Below are 20,594 nucleotides of genomic sequence, written 5' to 3'. Positions count from 1 at the left end.
TTCAGCCATCACTTACATGAGTCCATACTCTTTTGGTCAGTGACTTGAAACAAGTTTTAATAAGTGCTGGAAAACTACTTATTACCATCACCCATTGATTATGTGACCCTTGAAGTGTGGGCTCAGCACTAACTCAAGGCAGGCATGTCTGTCTGTCTCCCAGGTACTCTGTCTGAGTTCTCTGCCATTCAGCAGCGGTGCTGTGTTGGACCCAAGAGCCAGCTTTTATCATAGTGCCTGTGGCTAAAGCAGGGTGTTGGTTCTAAGGCATATGACCCAGGGTTTGATGCTATCCTGGCTTCTACCCATGCCCTCTCCCCGCCTCTTGCTCCCCTTTTGTCAGAGGTGAAAGCCAGCCCTTTGGAGGGAGAGGGGAGCACCACCAGCAGCCGTGGGTAACTACTGGGGGTAGGTTACTGGATTGCTCAGGACACTCAGCCTCTCTGCTTTGTGAGGGTCTAGAAGGTGACTTCCTGGACCTCACAGCACTGCTTTAATTTTTGCTCCTTTGAGATGGCTGGAAGAGCAGCATCACGCACCTGACTTTCTGGGAAGGAGCTGGAGCTGCTCCATGTTCCTTGATCAAGGTAGCAACAAGCTTGCAACGCTGATGTGCCTGCACTGCCCCCTCCTCCAGGTGGCAGCATGGCTGAAGAGGATGAGCACACGTGGCACTTCAGTCTCCTGAGAGGTCTGGAACTAAGCACAGATGACTCAAAACGTTAAAAACCCAGTAGTTTATTTCAAAGTATAAATTTCAGGCTTGTCAGACAAAACCCCACTACAGGTACCACACACCCACGCGCACACATACACACACACACACAACTCTACATTACATACAAAATGGGGGAGTGCTTGGCAACTGCCCAGTTTAAATTGGACATTAAAGCAGTCCTACATTTTTTGTATTTACAAGTCCCGCTGTAAAACAAAACAAGAAATCAGATTGAGTTGCTTGCAAAGACTTTTGCATGTTTGACTCAATAAGTCAATAACTTACTACAGCTGAACAGGCCTCCCCAAACAGCTACTACCCAGTTACCTTATTTACAGCTATACCGCATTAAATTAAGACAGCGCTTCAAATATATATATGTATAATATATTAAATAAAAAAAAGCTCAGCCTGCACACTGACAATGAGAAATAAAGAGGCATTTTAATGGGTATGTAGAAGGTATGAAAAGGAAAAATCCATTCATTTGCTTTTTCGTAGCTGTCATTTTTTTTACTCTCCCCTCAGAAGGGAACACAGGTGGTGGCAGGGCTGGCTCTGTGCATGTCAATTGAACTCCTCCCTCCAGTGTTTGCACACAACACCAACCCCTACCCAAACTAAATATATATATATATATATTTAATATCTCAAGCTTCTATTTTAAAAAATCTGGGTATTTTTTACTAAATGAAAATACTGAAGAGTTTATAAGAAGGCAGAATCACAGGTTGACTGTACAGTGTATATAATAGTCTAGAACTGGGGAATGGCTGTTTGGGGAGCAAGAACAGATTTGACCTGGTCCTACGCATAATACGGATTCTGATATATTGGACACTTAAGACAAACAGTGTAAAGGAAAGGGTGAAGGGATATTTTTATTACAGTACAGAACAGTGCTCAGATCCTACTATTGGGCCCAGTCATGCTCCCACTGAAGGCACGAGGGGTTTTGCCATTGCTTTCGAAGGAAGCAGTCAGTATAAGACCCCTTATTTTTACAGGGAAGACACTGTGGGCATTTCCAGCCTTGTGCTAAAAACATAGGGGTGGGCAAGTGTCTCAGTGCTTGTGCTCAGTGGTCTACCATGGCAAAGGGCAGCACAAACAATTAAAGGAGAAAAGACCTGGGCCAGCTGCTACTCCCAGGGAAGCTGCATTGGAGCCCAGAATTACACAGCCTGAGAGGAACCGGCCCCTGCACCCTCCCCTTTTCTCAAGTTGCCATGCAGCTGCAGTAACAGATGCTATACCTACAGTCTGCACCCTTCCTAAGGGTTTAGTTATTTGAATCCAATAAAGCTTTTTTTAGACTTGTACTGAAATAAAGGAGGTCAGTGAAGCTGTAGCTAAGAGAAACTCAGAGGAAGAGAAGGGCATTTTGCCACCAGTACGCCACAGTAGGGCTTCCTTTCCAATTGGAGACTGAACTAACTCAAATTACTTTCAGTGTGAACATCCACATGCCCATGCATTATACAAAGAAACCAAACCAAACCTAAAACAAAACAGAAAGTGAGGATGGAAAACACAAGTGTAGAATCAGTGCAGTGTTTTCCAAAATGTAGAGAACTAGATCCAAGGTAGTGCTGCTAAAAGGTCACATACCCAGTGGCAACAACACAAATCATAAACCAGGAACAAATTTATACCAAGGTACTGAAAATAAGATGGAAAAACATGTAGAGAAGGCATTTTGATAATGCCCCTTTTGGTTAGTCCTGAAAGCAGTCAGGCAGTTGGATTTGATCGCTGTAGGTCCCTTCCAACTGAACTATTATATTCTACCACCTGAAAGTCATGTCGAGATTTTTAGCAGATTTAAAAATGAATTACTGGAAAACTTCAGCAACTAACATTTTAATGATGAACCCAGTCTAAAAGCACTGTGTTAACAGACCTGAACTGAACATTCCTGGATATTGTGGTAATATTTTTAAATAAAGTCTGTGAAATGAAGCCAATTCTTTTTGAACGTGTTATTGGCAGAAATTCATTTTCCCAGTATTTTTATTTTTCCTGGGAGATTAAAGGATAAATAAAAAACAGCCACCCCACAACACTGAGAAAAGTGCCATTTGAGTTAAGCAACTAAGCAATACTCCTGTTTGTTAACATAAGGGGTAAATACTGCAGAGATCTGGTCCACCGTGAAAATAATTTTACAGGCGTGGCATAGTCCTCTTGGCATGTCTGTGTTAACCAGCTACCCCGCAATGTCTCCAAACTGTGCTAGACATCTGGAAGTCAAGCTAGGCTCCATCACGTACTTTGCCACCACCACTTGCATAAGATCCTGAAACATCATCTTAACATCTCTGTGGCGATGAAAGAAGAGTCTGCTTTTACCCTACAACACTGATGGCTTCAGTCAGCAAATAGTAACTAGCTGGCTTGCTCTAGTCACAAAAATCAGCTGCACTTTGCCATACATAGCAGAAACAGATCTATTAAGCAAGAAGCCCGCTTTTACTCTGCTCAGTTGAGAACTGCATCTTTCTTTAGTAAATAAAGATGAATCCTCTCTCTAAAGATGATGAGTCCTCTCTCTAAAGATGCAGTCCACATAACCTCCAAACACAGTACCAGACCATCCCTAATAATACCTCCATTGGAGGAAAGAGAGAAATTCTAATACAGGACTTTAACCCCCTGCCTAGCTCAAGCAAGACAAAGCTATTAACAACCATGACCTAAGAGCAAGCACAAACTATAAAAAAGTTGATTTACAGATTGGGCTGGAATCAAAATTAAATAAGCAGCATAAGTTCCAGGTTGTATTCTAATATTTATTTTTAACTTTCAAACTATAAAACCTCATTGTACTGATATGGCCAACGGCCCTTTGGTACCACCTCAAAGACATTAAAGTAATTGCCCAAGGAGGACTTAACAGCCATCAACTGGAAGAAATTGCTCTAAGCCTCTACTACAGAACTGGCTTTATAAGGACTCAACTTTCCATAAGTAGACTAAATGCATTATTAATTATTCTTTGAAATAGGCAGACAAAACATTTAATTAAACATAGAAAAATTCAAGGCATTATTGATTATTGGCACCAGTAATACAGGGACAACTGTTATTCAAAGGAAGGGTAACACATTTTTCATACATGAGATTGAGTGTGAACCTTCTCTCATGATACTTGCGTTTCGACAGAATTTTTGCTCTCCCAGATCAATAAAACTGCCATATTTAAATGCAAGTTTCCATACAGAGAATATTTGTTACTCACCTGACAGAAGTGACAATCCCAGCTACGTGAAGGATTACAGTAAAACAGTATAGACAAAAGTCTACAATGGAGTGCCTTTCACCGATAAGGTTCTTGAAGGGAATACCACTGAAGAACCCATTATCTCATAGTTTATTTCACCAGCCATATTTGGGGATTTAATTTCTCCTGCCCCTGTTCAACCTTGCTTTATATTTAAAAGCTTCTTGTTTTTAAGACGGCCAGCATTGGAGTTATATGTTCTCTATGGTTTTGCCAGATGGTGAAGTATTTTAAAAAACAAAACCAAACCACCTTTCCTTTCTAAATTCACTGCTGAGTTCTGTAGGAAAGGAACAAGACTGCTGTCTTTGTTCTTATAAGTGACTAGATGTAAACCTTACATGTCCTTTCTCATCCAGGTGTGTTAAAATTTGGTTACACAAAAGGCAAGTTTAAGATGCTGACAGGATAGTGGGGCAGATGTACCGCTTTGTTTTCTCAGCTCAGAAGCATCATGAAAGCTTCTAGTAACATTGGCAGTTGCTCACAAGTTTTGGGCCAGTGTCTGAAATACTTTGGGTGTTTTAGCTATTTGCAGAGGCAGATGGGAGCAGAGAAGAGGACTGGGAAGCCAACTTCATATATTTTTGTACTAACTGAACATCCAAACTGAGTAGAAGCTTTAGAAACAAGTAGAAGCTTTCATGGTGCAACAGCACAGAGGTTTCTTTGGCTGAACTGCAGCATACGGCTTTCCCAAAAGAACAGGGAAAGACTGGTGGAAAACACTGTCTGTATATTCTAATGTTCTTCACAGGACAAAAACAACTACTCAATAATTACAGTGAGGAAAGGGTTGAGTGGTACTGGAGATAAAAATGAATCCAGCGTCAGCAGATGTCATACTTCCCAGTCTTTACAGAAAGAAAAAAACAATCACTGTGGGTCACGAAGATGAAAAGCAGTAATGAAAGGCTAAAGGGGTAAAAGGAGAAGTAACTCCAAGCAAATAAAAGAACACCACAAGGTATCTGGCTACATTTATTTCTGAAATTACTCTTTAAGGCACAAAATAAATCTAAAAAATAGGGCTGTGTGTATGAGGAGAGGGGCAGAGAAATTATCTGAGCTAGAGAGATATGAATGCAGTCTCTACAATCCAGTTTCAGATCTGACCTAGGAATGCTCCCAGAGTGAGTGAGGATAGATGGTGATAGTAGAGGAGAGCTCTTATTTAGGAGAGGTAGGAGGTAGTGGGACAACTTTGCTTTCCAACACCTCCAAATTCACACATGTTGGGTCCCTGGCCAGACTAAAGTTCCCTTTCCTTCCCTCAGACAGCTGATTACAGTTTGTAAAATGAGAACGGACCACTCAATCTTCCAGTATGAAAGTGAGACCTTGAATCACCTTTCACATCACAGCCTGCTCACAGAGCGGTGGGGTGCAAGATGCAAATCTGTTCTTGCCCTCATGTTAGTGCCTTGATAGATACTACAGATGTGTATGCTTTGCTTCAGACAAACTGCAATTAATTATTTTGTTCCCACTCTGAAGCAGAATCCCAGGCATCCAAGGTGCCCTTGAATAACAGGTAGGTGGAACAGCTGTCATGGGAGGGAAAATAAAATTTTCAAATGACCCATGACTTGAGCTATCCAGTAAAACAGGTTCTCTTACTGCAGGTGAGACTTTATTTTTCTTTTGGTTCTCAATGCATGTAGTGTATCACACAGCCATCTAAAATAATCCTGCAGAGAGTGGATTTAAAAATGAATTTCATGCATGGGATCAACCTTCCCAAAACGGGGGGTAAACTCTTGGTAGTAGAACAGGTTTAAAGGCTCCAAAGATCTCTAGTTTAACTGCTCTGGGAAGAGATCACATCTGTGGACTGGGGGTCACAGAAGGGTCCAAAACGTCCATAGATGTCCTTAGCCCGGACAGCAAAGTAGTATTTGCTGCCAGACACAAACTGAGTAAGAGTGCATGCCATAGGTAGGGGAAGGGCCTTCACTTCCCCTATCTTCTTCCACTGGGAAGGCATAGTGGCACTCGGGTCCTCGTGGTAAGCATAGAGATGGTAACTGTCCACACTGGCACAACTCCGGTCCACTTCCAAGACACTCCATGACAGCACAATACCATTCTGGCTCTGTACCCGTGCCAGCTTCAGCTGTGGCTTTTGAGGCAGAGAAGTGTTGGCAGCTTCAGGGGGCAGGCGTGGTGGCTGTGGTGCCTCCGGGAGTGGGGCAGGATGTATAGGGCGTGGTGGCTCCTAAGCAAGAACAATAAGGGAAAGATAAGAGTCTACAGCAGTAGAAGGAGGTTATAATTCATCATCCCCAAAGCAAACAAACAAGTCAGCCTGCAATTACCCAACCATCATGACTGTGCAGAGAGCACACAGGCACAAGAGCAACAGCGAAGGGTGAGAAGGGGTGGGACCAAGGATGTCAGAAGTCATTATTCACATATAAATCACTGCCTGTATAGAAGATCATCACCACAGATACTTCCCTCTTTGCTTCCCACCCATGAGGGGATGGACTGTGAACACTGAGCCATTTACCAAGACTGAGCAGTCAGGTTCACAACCTGTTTGAGCTATTTTATATCTGAGCTGCTGTTCCCACATTACCCAAAACACCCCAGACAGTGGATTGAACTGGCAGTTTATCATCATCTTTCCAACAGGTAGGTTTTCAGCCACAAGAGGAAGAACAGGTAATGGTACAACGTGGATATTACCACCTTAAATTGATCACCAAATTTCAGCCTCAGTGCCATTGCTCCATCACCCACACAGTAAAGAAGTGCTGTCATCCAACTCATGACAACCAGTTAAACACTTGAATTACATTTTTTCAAACCATGATAAAACTTGTTGTGGCAGTTCTTTTGTACTCCTGACTACACAAGTCACCTGCAGACAATTAATGCATCATTTTTCAATACGCAGTACCGGTGATCTGGAGAACTGTGGTGTAAGCTAACAAGATCACACATCTCTCACTGTTCTTGGCAGAACTTTCTGTAGGTGATACAGTGGTGTTATACATGTAAACTGTCTGGAAAGTGTCTACAAGACATTTCATTTTTCTGCAGTTCACACTAAGAAGCAATCTGAGACATGCTAATTCAGAGACAAGCCTGTAAATTGTCTTAACTCATTTCGAAATTAACGTACTCACCGCATGCACTTGTGGTGGTCGATGATGCACTGTAAGCTGAGGTGCTCCAGATCCAAGACTTAGTCCGTTGTTCACAACGTATGCAGTTGTTTGAGGCATTCGTACTGTCATGCCTGTAAGAAGCACAATGAATACACTCCTGGGTATTCAATACTTAAAATCAGCCAGACAGAACACTGGAAGCCAAACTCCTTGGTTCAGCTGGATGACACCAAATTTCAAATTGACACACCCTCCTCAAACTGCCACCAGACCTACTGATTACTGTACTAAAACAAAGCCACCTCCTCTTCCCTGAAGCTGTGGAAGAGACTAAGTACTCGTGTCTGTAGAGGAGATAGAATAATGTTTTTACCCTTTGTAGCATGAAAGAAATGGGTGAGGAGGGGAGGTTGGGGAGATTCAGGGAGCTTAAGTATGAAGATGAGAATCTGATCACTTTGGGATTCAGACAGGAAAAGACAAATACTGCAACAGCAGGATGATATCAGTATTCAAATGCTAGAAGACTGTGCTGTGTGTGGCACAGAATTAGAAAAGATTAAGTCATTGTCCAAGAAGCTTGTTTTCCCTCACAGAATGGCCACCACTATCGATATGTACACACAGGAATTACTATTCATTAAATCCCACAGCAAACTGACCTGGCTGGCAGGAATAAACTAGGTAATTTTATAGCTTTGGACATAATATCCAGAACTTCTGCAAATGACCAAGTAGTCATTCATTTTATACTACGTCTCTCTCTCTTAAGTATTATTTTGTCCATTTAATTGTGGGACATGCATATTCTGTGAGCTCAATTTTTTTTTCTCATTCTTACCAGTTGCCCAGCATGTTCTTCTATTTCTGTCTAGAAATACAAAATCTGCAGCAACCTCCACTACTCCCTAAATCCACATTTGTATGAGATCCAAGCATTCTAAAACTTCTGAATAGAAAGAATGAGTAGCTCACAGTGAGAAATTTCAGGAAACCAAAGCTATTCTTTGATAATTTCTGTCTACGAATAGTCATCAAGTAATGACCATGGGTGATGAGTATCTGAAGTCTAAGTAAATCATGACTCTGAGACAGCTGAAACAGAGTGCTAAATTTTAGTAGGTAAAGTGCTGAACTCTAGTTAGCTGCTTCACATTTTTTTCCTATTAGCACATCTGTCTAAGAAGCTAATTAAACTATGCAAACTTCTATAGGATGAACAAGCATCAAAACTGGCTATTCCTTATGTATGAAAATCCTTGTGTATGAATATGTGCTGCTTCAGCACAGCTGTGATACTAAATTACATTACATTAAATTACATAAATTATATGAAATTACAATAATCTGAAGAGAGATGGAGAGATATCTTAGGAACATATAATGTACAAATTTAGTATTATTTCTGAGTGCATCTTTGTGAATATCAGGTAGACATACCACTTAGATGAGGCAGAAGAACAAACTACAAGTATGCAAAACACATTGTATGAATTCTCAGAATTCATCTTCCATATACACAGCATAGAGATCTTACTACTTAAACACCTGCTACTGACACTAAATAATTTCGATGATAATATAAACCCAACAGATCATCATCAGCATTTCTGTATAACAAAGTTTTTTTTTTTGCTATCACTGAGTGAAACATCTGCATCTGATGTGCAATTGTAAAGCCTTGAAGAAACCTGTATTCCACATAATCTGGTCTTCAACCTGCTGAAGCTAACTATCACTTGTTCCTCAGGACAAGAACACCAGATGGTTAGCCTCAGCAGGAGAAAATGTTGTTAAAAATAATTAAGTAAATGAACCATTACATACTCAAAACTCCTTCCAAAACAACAGGTAGATCACACAGGTTTGACTTGTAGCTAAGGGCAACAATGATGAAAACAAAGTGTGGGTACAGGTTACCCTTGCGTTTTAAGGCCTTTCACCAGCAGGAACACAAGATATAGACATACATCTCAGAAGATACTGTCAGTCAAAAGATCCTGAACTCCAGTCTGCATGGCATCACAGTATCCGAAGTTCAAGGAATATGGACAAGTAGTCTGAGAGGAACACTCATTTCCTCACCCCAACACTTCACAGACATAGCTCAAGAACTGTCAGACCGAGTTCTGCCTCACTAGCACAGCTGATTTTTCACAGCCTAAGGCAATGCAGCTGAACGTAGTCATAAGGGATGCTTAGATTTAAATCACTACAAACATACATAGATATTCTCTTTTCCAAAAAAAAGTGTTACAGAACAATGAATCAATTATTTTATTCAGGCACAGTCTTACATTGTTCAAACACACAGTGTTCCAAGTCTGGCTTAAACAGATGGTGTCTAAAAAATTCATTACCTGGAGGTCACATAAATGTAGCCTCAATGCAACATAACAGGGAAACATGTTTAACCATGTTGAATTAAACATAGCAGTGATGTTGTGGGGAGCTAAAAAAGGCAATTAAAATCCACCACTTACTAGCAAAATATAAACTATAATTTAACTTAAAGACTTTTTATTGTGAACATACTCTATTCATTTAAGACATTTTTTTTACTGCTATGGGAAGACACTGGTTACATTTGCAAAGTCAAGAGAAACTTGCTGGCATCCCTAGTCAAACTCAATCATGTATTAGAAATGGATGCATTTGGCGAGAAATTTCATCTGCCTAAGCCTGGAGAAAATAGGAAAAATTGCTGGGCACAGGACATCAGACATTGTTATGGAATCACATTAGGATGCCTGATATAAACTGAACTTTTAGACAGGAAATCACATATAATTTAGTACATATGAATAGATTTTAATCTTACTGCATAATAACAAAATGGTCTCTAACTATCCTTCTACCGAACAGCTGTACTCATCAGATTACTTTCTGCTACCTTGTGAAGCATTGGACATGTCATCCAGAGATGCACAGTTGGCAGACAGTGCCTGAGGCAACTTCATGCCATTTTTTCCTCATCTACACATCTACAGGGGGAATGATTTCTTAATGATCTGAGATCTTCTCAAGCCCATTAATTGAAAAAAAAAATAATAGTAAGAACCATCTCTATAATTTGGACTAGCATTGTTAAAAAAAAAAAAAAAATCCATATCCATCAGGCAGAATGTATCAAGTTTTGCTGTGCTACAGTGGAATGTGTATGGAATAAAGAATCCCCTACCTCCAGTCTGTGGATTGACTGGCCTTAAATTTGGGCTTGGCATGACAGCTCCTCTTACAGGATTCTGAGGTGGTGGTGCAGGAATAGTGGTATAGACCACCTGATGGTTAGCAGGGGCCCGTGGTATAGGAAGTCTTGCAGCACTTTGAGTCACTGGTCGATGGGTTACATTCACTGTTGTCGGAGCTGGAGAAAGAAAAACAGACAATAACCTAGAATGGAATTCCACAACATGAAAGTGATATCTCTATCTCAGAGTGCATACCTCCCTTGGAAACCGAATCAACTGAGTCATGCGAAATAAAAGCTGTCTCCACAAATTCCTGTCTGCTTTTGATAACGCAAAAAAGGAGAAAACAACCTAAGCAAATGTTAATTTTCACCCGAAATAATAATGCCAACATCTATCCAAATAAGAACAGAAAAGATAAACATAATATCCAAAATAGTCAGATTGATGACTAAAAAAACCTATATCAAGTCCAAATACAATAATTAAAATCAAACCAAACACCCCCTTGCTTTAATAAATAAATAAAAATAAAGTTAAAAAAATTGATTTTTTACTATTACTAAGTCTGATCTGTATATAAATAAAAGAAATCCTGAATATAAGGATAGCTGTAGAGAAGATAAAAGCCAACACTGAACATGAACTACTAAGAGTCTGTAAAACTGGTCATTAGACAATTCTAATGCCATCTAATCTTCAACAATTATCTACAGAAAAAGAATTAAAGAGGATCTATGTTTCTTTTTCACATTAGGGAAAAAAAATCACTGCATACAAAGCATATGTTCCACATACTTCCAACTAGGTGTGGAACTTTATTGTCAGCCTTGTCATTCACTCTGCCAAAAGAATTAATTGTGAAGTGCAGGTAGACAAAGAAAGGAGTGATGTTGCTAATGCTTTTTCTTCTATTACTCAAATTATGTAATTGCTACAGACTTTTTCTACTTATGCAAACAAGTTTTGTTAAGAATTTCTATGGCTATCCTATTTACTGGTCTCCTTTTTGCTCTGGACCATCTCCTTAGCAGAATTTTCTCCTCTCCGTGGAATTTGTTCAATCCTGAATTGTTTCTTTCCAAACCAGCTGGACTTAACTATCTTTCCCCTCCACTTCATCCACGAAGAAAAAAGAAAAAAAAAAGAAAAAAAGGGATATTGACTAGAATGGAAGATTCTTAAGCGACTCAAACATTTTCAATATTCACCTGACAAGTTTACAACAATACGAGAGAACACAAGAGTCTAGCTTAAGAAAAAGCAGTCAGCACATTAAACAAAGTGAATGAAGAAATGAAGTTACCTGTAGGTACTACATGTATGGTGGTCTGGGAAGGTCCACTTGTTGGCACACCTGTTTGCTGCTGACTGGTTGGTTGCAAAGACGGCATGGGGCGGGACAAGGGCTGGCTGGATATACTCAATCCTGAAGCAGGTGTCTGATTCTGCTTCTTGGACTCTGCTTTAAAACAAAACAAAGTTACAGAGAATAGCAAACAGAAATTAGAACACCACAGAGCTATTTAACCTCTTTTTTTCCCCCCATCATTCAGATTAGTGAAGAACAATTCTTAGTATGACATTTCTTTAATCTTTTCATACTGCAAACCAAACTGCAGGAATTTCTTTCAGTTCCCCATATTTTCATCCTCCCAATCTTTTGCCTCCCTATACTCCATAATGTTTCATTTTATCATCATGAAGCTTATGTATTTCAGCAGAATTTGGAAACCTGCATTTTTCTATTAAAAAAAAGGAATGGCCTAAAACCTAAAAGGCCTCAATACTACTGTACTCAACTTGTTTTTTAAAAAGTGTTAATTCTTGTCTACCTTTGATGCTTACATTCTTTTATTTGCTGATACTTTCCTTTGTTCAATCTTTATTAGTCAGCCCTTCTGTTGCTGTTTTGAATTTTCATGCTATTTTCTTGATAAAGGGGAATTGCTTTATTAATCAAAAAAAAAATTGTTAAGTTTTATTTTCTTACATTGTCACTCTCTTGAACATGACTCATTAATGACTTGGAGAAGTGAGAAATACAGTGTCTGTATCTGTAATTTGCTACAGCAATATTTTTTTCCTGCTTTATAGTTTATCTGTAACATCATAAAATACACATTTGAGACCAAGCCTGTATAGGTCTGTAAACAGACCTTCTATCCACAAGGCGAATTGAGAAGCTGGAGTTTTAAACTAGACTCGAGCAGCAGTAGGCAGAGAAGGTACCACCAAAACCCAGAAAACACAAGGCAAGAGAGTAAGTTTTAAGAGCATCCATTCAAATAAGGTTTGCCCTAAATAAAAAAGCACATGCAGCAACCACTAACTCAGTTAAAGAACACACAATGTAGAAATAAAAAAATACTCAAGAAAATGTATCAGCAATACACTGAAGAACATGTTTAGAAATTATCCATTAAGTATGACATTTACATTACAAAGCATTAAGAACAGGGTTAATAGCGGTGTGGCTCAACATGATTTTGTTTATTTATTAGCAATTGGAGACTACTTTGATGGTCTCACTCAACTGTCTTTAACACCAGCTATTAATAGCTTGAAGTAGCAGGGCCCTTCATAAACTGCTATATGATAAACCTAACACAAGATCTCAAAAATAACATAATAGAAATTGCAGTCTTTCTGCATTGTCTTTCTGCCTGTAAATGAGTAGCTGGGCTACTTCTCTGAAGCCATTTGATGAAAAGTTTTCTTTTGATGAACAAAGACTATAGAAGCAGCAGCAAAGGGATGATCATTTTGAAAACACAAATTGAGATATTTCCTGCTCTTTCACCAAATAACAGGCCTTTGTGGTTAGTTCAAACTTTTTTATATTTCACAGGGGTATGAGAGGTTTCCCAGTGTCCAGCAAATTCTTTGAAGAGATTTCTATAGAGATGCGTACACGTGGTCACTTTGAATACGTACAGATTTCTACACATTTCAACTGCCATTGTATAATTTTAATAATACATAATTTGAATGAGTACATTCTTAGTCATGACCTAGAGAAGATGTGCTCATGATCCAACTACCAAGAACCCAGACACACTAGAGCTATAAAAAAGTCATTCAAGCAACAAGGATAGTCTGGGCTATTATTTTTCCCGTTTTGTTTCTGATTTCACATGGAAGCAAGTTCATTTGTTCCTGACAAATCAAGAGTCCTGCTGAGATTCCAGCTGCAGGAAATGATGAAAGATAACCAACTTAGATGCCACTAAGTAAACAGAAACAAGTAGCAAAAGATTCTTTAGCTACGTAAATAAAAATTCAGCAAGGAAAAAAAATGAAAACTAGGTACGTAGTAAGCTCAGGATTAATAAAGAAGTAATTAGAAGTAATAAAGGAACTGTTCCAATGATGAATAAACAGTATCATCTTCACTAAAACTCTGGAACTGGAGAAGACAGGACAATCTGATTTATGGAAACAAGTATAAAATGGAAATCATTACTACTGGAGGCATAAGTAAAATCACAAATCTAAATCACAAAATGGAAAAGAAGAGGGGCTTAATTTCCATGCCAGAAAATGGGCTTGCAACATTGCAGTCACAGCAATGAAATGCATCCACACTGCCAAAGGACATAAAAGCACAACTATATTTACCCTAATCTTGGCACACAGACCCCAAGCCAAGAACAGATCTGCATTTGGTATTTAAACTCTTGTACACAAAGTTTTTTATTCAGGGGAAAAAAGACTGGAAGCTGTAACAATCTAATGTCTGATTATCAACTGTAGAAAGGTCCTTAATTAATTGGTAAACAAAGATGAAATTCACGTAGAGGAAGTTTCAACAATGTAATAAATAATTTGAACTTCTTAGATTGTTTCACGAGTTTAACAGATTTGAGCACAGACAACAACAGTGCTTAAATTAAGGGAAAGGTAAAAACCTTAAAGACAGTATTTTACACTGTGTAGGATTCCTTTTATTTAAGGCCTATCAGAATACTTCAGTAACAGTCTTGCATAACAGAAACAACAAGGAATAAAATACACTGAACTGAAACAGATGTTTATTCCTGTCTATCATTCAAGGGGATGAAATAATACTTGCAGCTCAACTGCCCCTGCTGCTAGCAAAATCTATTTCTCTTACCTTGAGAAGAGCCATCATCCTCATCATCCAGTGTAAGGTCAATGACACCTCCTGAATTGCTTCCTGCGACCTTCCCGCTCTGAAAGACAAAACTCCTTCATTTTGCAAAAGCAAATCCAGGGAACACAGATTGAAAAAGGGATATGAATTGAACATTGTTTAAGAGAGAGAACTGAAGTGCTTATTAGAAAGGATGAAATGAGGAGGAGGAGGAGATTTCAGACAAATTTCCTCAGACTTGGAAAAACAGGCAATGACGAAGTGACTAGACTGCAATATCAAATTTTGAAGCACCTTTTAACTTCCTAAGAAGTAGGAAAAAACCTTGATGACCAGTAGTATGTTGTTATTTTACAGGTAAATAAATTAACAAAACAGTATTATAATCTTTGAATATAAATATAAGTTAATTATGACCCTTTTAATATTTTAACCCAATTGTAACCTGTGCTTTCCAGCATAACCTTTTGACAAAATAGTCACCGGGACAACTCATCTTGAGATAGTCTGGGCCTACCTGCATATGGTGAAATTGACTTCACAGTAAGGAAACCTCTCACAAAACCTCTGTGCTGATAAAATACATCATCAAAAGCCATCAGAAAACTCCAATGGTTTCCAGCTTTGAAGAGTAACTTCATTATTGTATTTTATCCCCTATCACAAAACTCATCATTTGTTATTCTAGATATGAAACCATTTGTAACCATCTCTTTAGAGAGGATAAAGACATCTTTTATGTTATTGCGAAGGCTTAAAGTTACAAAAACCTAGAGGGCCATCAAACAAAATTTATCTTCTGGATCAATGACTTTCCCTTAGCTGTTCAGACTAGAGCTGGACCACCAGCTTCTTCCTTTAGCTGGTGAAGTGAACATTGGAGAAGGCCCTATATATTTCTGGGTTTTTAAATCTGCTTTCTAGAACAGATCTTGAATGAAGTCAATGTCATCTTTCTTAAATTTGATGCAAAAATTTGTGTTTCTTTGGTTTTGCAGAAAAGATGATCATTTATTGTTGGGCTGAACTGCTACTGACTTGTGGATTACAGTAAGCCAGGTTCCTTGAGTCAGACAAGGGGTTAGGAAAGCAACATAATTATCAACATCACTGAATAATTAACATGTAAAAAAATCGTAAGAGTTATCAGCCACATGTCGCCAGCATGATAAAAACTAGGAAGATTAGAGTTAGTGCTGTGTGGCCTGATGGGGACAGATGCAAAAAGTCCAAGCACTGAGATTATCTACTCTTTTAACTTTAAATAGGGTAAAGCAAAGCCTTTAAGAAGGTCTTAAAAACAGTTCTCACACAGACAAGACCTTGACGAGAGAGAAAAAAAAGCATCATAAAAAATACAAATGAAAGCTGTCTCTGAATTATTGGTCACTGGATTTGGACAGCCTGACATGAATGATCTCTTCATTACACAGTTAGATTATAAGGTGATTTCTGCTTAAGCTCTATTTCTGCCACCGATGAAATTCTGCTGATAACCTATATGATTTAAAAAAAAAAGGAAAAAATAGCTAGGTACTTATGTTCCAAGGTGGCAGAAGAGACCTCTATATGGACTCTATCCTTGCTATTCATAAACATCTTTCAGATGTATTAATCATGGAATTCTTCTGTTGAGTGATTTCTATTTCAGAAACTTTCCAGCTTCAGTTTTCTTAGTATGATGAGCTGATTTAACCACTTGAAGCTTAAGATAAAAAACACATTCAAATAATCAATGAGTATTTGATTAACACAAAGTCAAGAGGAATTTCATCCCAACTTGATTATCTTCCCAGTCAATGATGTATATTTTGAATTATGGCTCTCCTTGCCAGGAGAAAGCAGACTGAAAAATGGAGTAGGGAGATTTATGAAGAACTGGAGAAAGAAAAAACTAACACGAAGCTATTTATTTTTCCCCACTATAAAATCTGTTAGTCTGAAGTAATTTCCTTCAATTCTTCTTCTACATGGAAATCTAAATCCCTAGAAACAAATACTCTTTATAAAACTGTTTGGAAGTCCTACTTAACCATGCCAGTTGAGAATTCTTTGAATTTCCAAGTCTGCATGTGTTACTGCATGCAGTTTTGATTTTGGTGTCTCCGGAAGGCCAGAATCTCTAGTTACCTAAACAGGCAATACTAAACAAATAATCCAATCAGCCGGTTATGTCTCAAGCATGCCCTTTTCAGAAGGAAAGACCTTCTTTGAGTTAGTCACTTCATTCAAGGTTTTGTACTGAACAACCCTGGCAGCAATCTCCTCACAGGAAATATCCGTAAGCGGTTTGGTTCTTTCCACAACCTGTATTAGACACTGTGGATCTGCAGGGCAGTTTTGAGTGGTGCTCTGTGGTACAACCCACAGTCCCACTTCCACGGCACGGAGTTCAGCTATTCCAAGAGGAAGCCGTACTCCACATACAGCACTCCCCAGCTAGTTTCTCCTAGTTCACCTGCAATACATCACCTTCGAATGAAATTTAGGGGTACAGGAAAATTTTAAGGAAACTTGAAACACTGAAAATGCTACCTATTGTGTCTCTTACCAAAAGCATGTAGGGAAGTATGGTGCTGTCAGGGTATTCCCTCACAGAATAGACTGCTAATTATGCCTGCCACAAAGGTCAGAATTCTGACTGTTCAGAACATCAGTTAACATTTACAAGGAGAAGCAGGGTCCCTTTCTATACTCTGTAGCACTGGCAGGGTTTTCAAATTCTTGTAGATCTCTCAAGTCCAGAAAAGAGAAGAGATTCAGAAAGAAATGGGAATCAGAGATTGGAAGACTGGTCTATACTACATTCCTACAGGAAAGTTAAGAATTTCCATGATCTGAGAGAGATGCTGTATCACCCAATACCAGGTGTTTCTGAAGTGTCATGGCTTACCACCTGAATGGTTAAGACCTACAAATGGAAGCATTTGGAACCATCCCTGCCAAAAGCAAGTAATAAATGCTTTTCCGAATGTTCTGTGCCCAACCATTTAAGAAAATACAAACAGTCCTTTTGGGTATCATGATTATATTATGCATGAATTATCTCCAGGAAATTTTTGTTGCTACAAGGACTTGCCAAAACTCTAGTTTATAATAGAACTGTTTGAGGAAAGGCTAGAGAGAAACAACTGCTATTGCTTCTGTAAAATGAAGAAGGGGATGGGATTCAGGGGAAGGGACTGCCCTGTTGCAGAACAGAAGAGGAGAGTCCGACATGCTGCTCAGAGCAAAACAAACCACCTTAAGAAGGCTTGAAGCTCCAGTGAAGGGAAAAAAAAGCATGACACTGGACTTCCAGACATGCATGAACAACCTTCACATTTATGTCAAAATCTGAAATAAGAGAATACGTTTTTCAGCTCCTACTATTAGACTTCAGAAGGCTTTTTGGTAGAAAGTGGTAACACAGAAATGTATTGTTATTCTGGTCTACTGTGAGTTTTCAGCTTTCTCCAAACATAGACAAGTCAGGAACACCCAAACCACCTTCAGCTGATCTCAGCAGAAGAGCATGATGATGCAACCATGACACGTTTTCATCACACTAGTGGAACAGTAAAAACCATTTCATGAGAACCCAAAACATGTCTTGTGCCTTATTTCACATGCCTAGCAAGTCTGAATAGCAAGTCAGTGGCCTAGAGTATCAAATAAACAGTAACTGGAACAAAACAACCAAAGTAATATTAAGTGATTTGTATTTATTTCAGGAACATATTTAAAAAACAAACTAAATTTTTGTAAAAAGCAAACAAAACCACAACCAACAAAACCGTAACCTCCAAAGCCCCCTTTTCTCATTTTTCAGAAATGAAGCAGTCTCCAAACTGACCAGAAGTGGCACAAGAAAACTGTTTACAACAGCCACTGGGTAGTTTCTAATAATCAACAGAAAACTTAAGATTTTACATTGGGATTTAAAATAAATGTAAAGACTGCCTTCCATCCATTTTAACAGCTTACGTATGTTAATGTATATGCCCTCACATCCAAAATGCTGTCATGCACACTTACGTTTTGCACCGGTTTACCCAGAGCTGACGTCATAACTTTGTGCAACCAGGGAGTAGCAATACAGGGACCTAAACCATCCAGTCAACCACAACTGTCCCTGACTACCTCAGTTTGAATCTTTTTCTGCTTTCACATGCCAGCCAGAAGTGCAACAATTTTACATAAAGCAACATGACAAACACAATCACATACACATCATGAAAATAAGAGTGCAAATTCTCTGTGCCTGCTGTCAGGATACCAAAGAGTGTGAGACCAATGCTGACCACATTCCCATCTGAGCTTCCAGTTATAAGGGAACAAGAACAAACATTTAACAAAATGCAGAAGAGTTGTTGATACAAGTAAGTGGGTATACATGTATGCAGGCATCACGTAAACAAAACAAAACAAAACACAAAACAAAACTGAAAGAGCAATTAATCACAGAGATGTCTTGGGCCTCATCTGTCCCAAAGGCACAAACATGGTTTTCATACTTTTGAAATGGAAATAGAAATTAACAATTACTAGCATTTATGTCTATTTAAGATCTGATTTTGTATGATCTGCACAAATCTATTGCACAGTTTCATCTGCTTAGGTTTGAATTACTTCTTATATGTATGTTTATTTCTGCAGTGTTTTTTTTTTTTTTTTGCAGTGAGTAAAAGAAAGCACACATTCTGAAAAACATTAACAAAATATAAATATAATCTTTATTTAAAACATATTCCTCTAACAGTTTCTAAATTATTATTGGGGGGGGGGGGGGGTGGATTGAGAAAATCATCTCCTTTGGGAAATGTCACATTTTAAAGATAAATGTGACAAAAATTTTAGAAGATGCCAAGAGAAATACAAGACTTCATCTCTTCCCAGCTTCCTAATTCTAATATAGTCACATCTTTATTCTTCACCTGGTTAGTGAACTTCCATTTTGCAATAAGATACTTTGCATAAAAACAACGTGTCCTGTAACTGAATGTTTCATGCTTCAGTCTAATGTATACGAGCCCAAGCAGATTCATGCAAATTGGAGTTGAAAAGCAAAACACACAGAAACATAGCATGTCCTGAGTTGAAAGGGACCCACGAGGATTGAATCCAACTCCTGGTTCTGCACAGGACCACCCAAAAACCAGACCACATGTCCAAGAGCATTGTACAAACACTTCTTGAACTCTATCATGCTTGGTGCCATGACTAATGCCCTGGACAGCCTGTCCCAGTGCCTAATCACCTTCTCAGTGAATAACTTTTCCCTAACCCCCAGCCTGACCCTCCCCTGTCCCAGCTCCGTGCCGTTCCCTCGGGTCCTGTCACTGTCCCCAGAGAGCAGAGCTCAGCGCCTGCCCCTCCGCTCCCCTCGTGAGGGAGCTGCAGGCCGCCATGAGGCCTCCCCTCAGCCTGCTCTGCTCGGGGCTGAGCAAACCAAGGGGCCTCAGCCAATCCTCACACATCTTGCCCTCTACACCCTTCACCATCTTTGCTGCTCTCCTTTAGACACATTCTAATACTTTTATATCCTTATATTGTGGCACCCCAAACTGCACACGGTACTCAAGGTGAGGCCACACCAGCACAGAGCAGGACAATCCCTTCCCTTGACCAGATTGGCAGTGCTGTGCCTGATGCACCCCAGGATACAATTGGCCCTGTTGGCTGCCAAAGGACACTGCTGACTTGTATCCAACTTGTTATCCACCAGAACACCCCAATCTCTTTCTGTGGGACCACTCCTCAGCCTCTCCTGCCCCAGCAGTCTGTACGTACAGCCACAGTTGCCCCATTCCAAGGGCAGCATCTAGCACTTGCTCTAATTAAACTTCAAGTGGTTGGTGATTGTCCAGCTCTCTCATTTGTCAAGACCTCTCTGCAAGTCCTCTCTACCCTCAATGGAGTCAACAGCTCCTCCTGATTTGGCATAACACACAAACTTACTTAGTATACCTTCAAGTCCTTCATACAAGTCATTTATAAGAACATCAAAGTGAACCAGCCCTAAAATGGAGCCCTTGGGCCAACCTGATGCAACCCCATCTACCATAACCCTTTGAGCCCAACCATTCACCCACTGCATTATGCATCATTTATCTAACTGTATGCTGGACATTTCATCCAGAAGGATACTGTGAGAAACTGTTTAAAATGCTTTGCTGAAATCCAAAGA

At 39.3% G+C, this 20,594-nt stretch overlaps 1 protein-coding gene across 2 annotated transcripts in view; it reads right to left on the bottom strand.

Moving 5' to 3' along the window:
• Positions 1–722: 722 nt before the first annotated feature.
• Positions 723–20,594, bottom strand: part of ATF7IP (activating transcription factor 7 interacting protein) — a 105,625-nt gene continuing 85,753 nt past the window's right edge. The window contains exons 11-15 of one of the 2 annotated variants that reach the window (XM_084534478.1): positions 14,426–14,504; positions 11,615–11,773; positions 10,299–10,484; positions 7,136–7,248; positions 723–6,219 (exon numbers count right to left, since the gene is read on the bottom strand). In XM_084534478.1, the coding sequence (XP_084390604.1) occupies positions 5,803–6,219; positions 7,136–7,248; positions 10,299–10,484; positions 11,615–11,773; positions 14,426–14,504 (954 nt within the window). In that variant the 3' untranslated portion in view covers positions 723–5,802. The remainder of the gene's footprint in view (positions 6,220–7,135; positions 7,249–10,298; positions 10,485–11,614; positions 11,774–14,425; positions 14,505–20,594) is intronic. The other variant, XM_084534479.1, reaches the window with a different exon arrangement.

This window comes from Aythya ferina (genome assembly GCF_964211825.1).
Source record: "Aythya ferina genome assembly, chromosome: 1".
Taxonomy (NCBI): Eukaryota; Metazoa; Chordata; class Aves; order Anseriformes; family Anatidae; genus Aythya; species Aythya ferina.
Note: the sequence above shows the minus strand (reverse complement) of the source record. Positions and strands in the feature narration are given on the sequence as shown.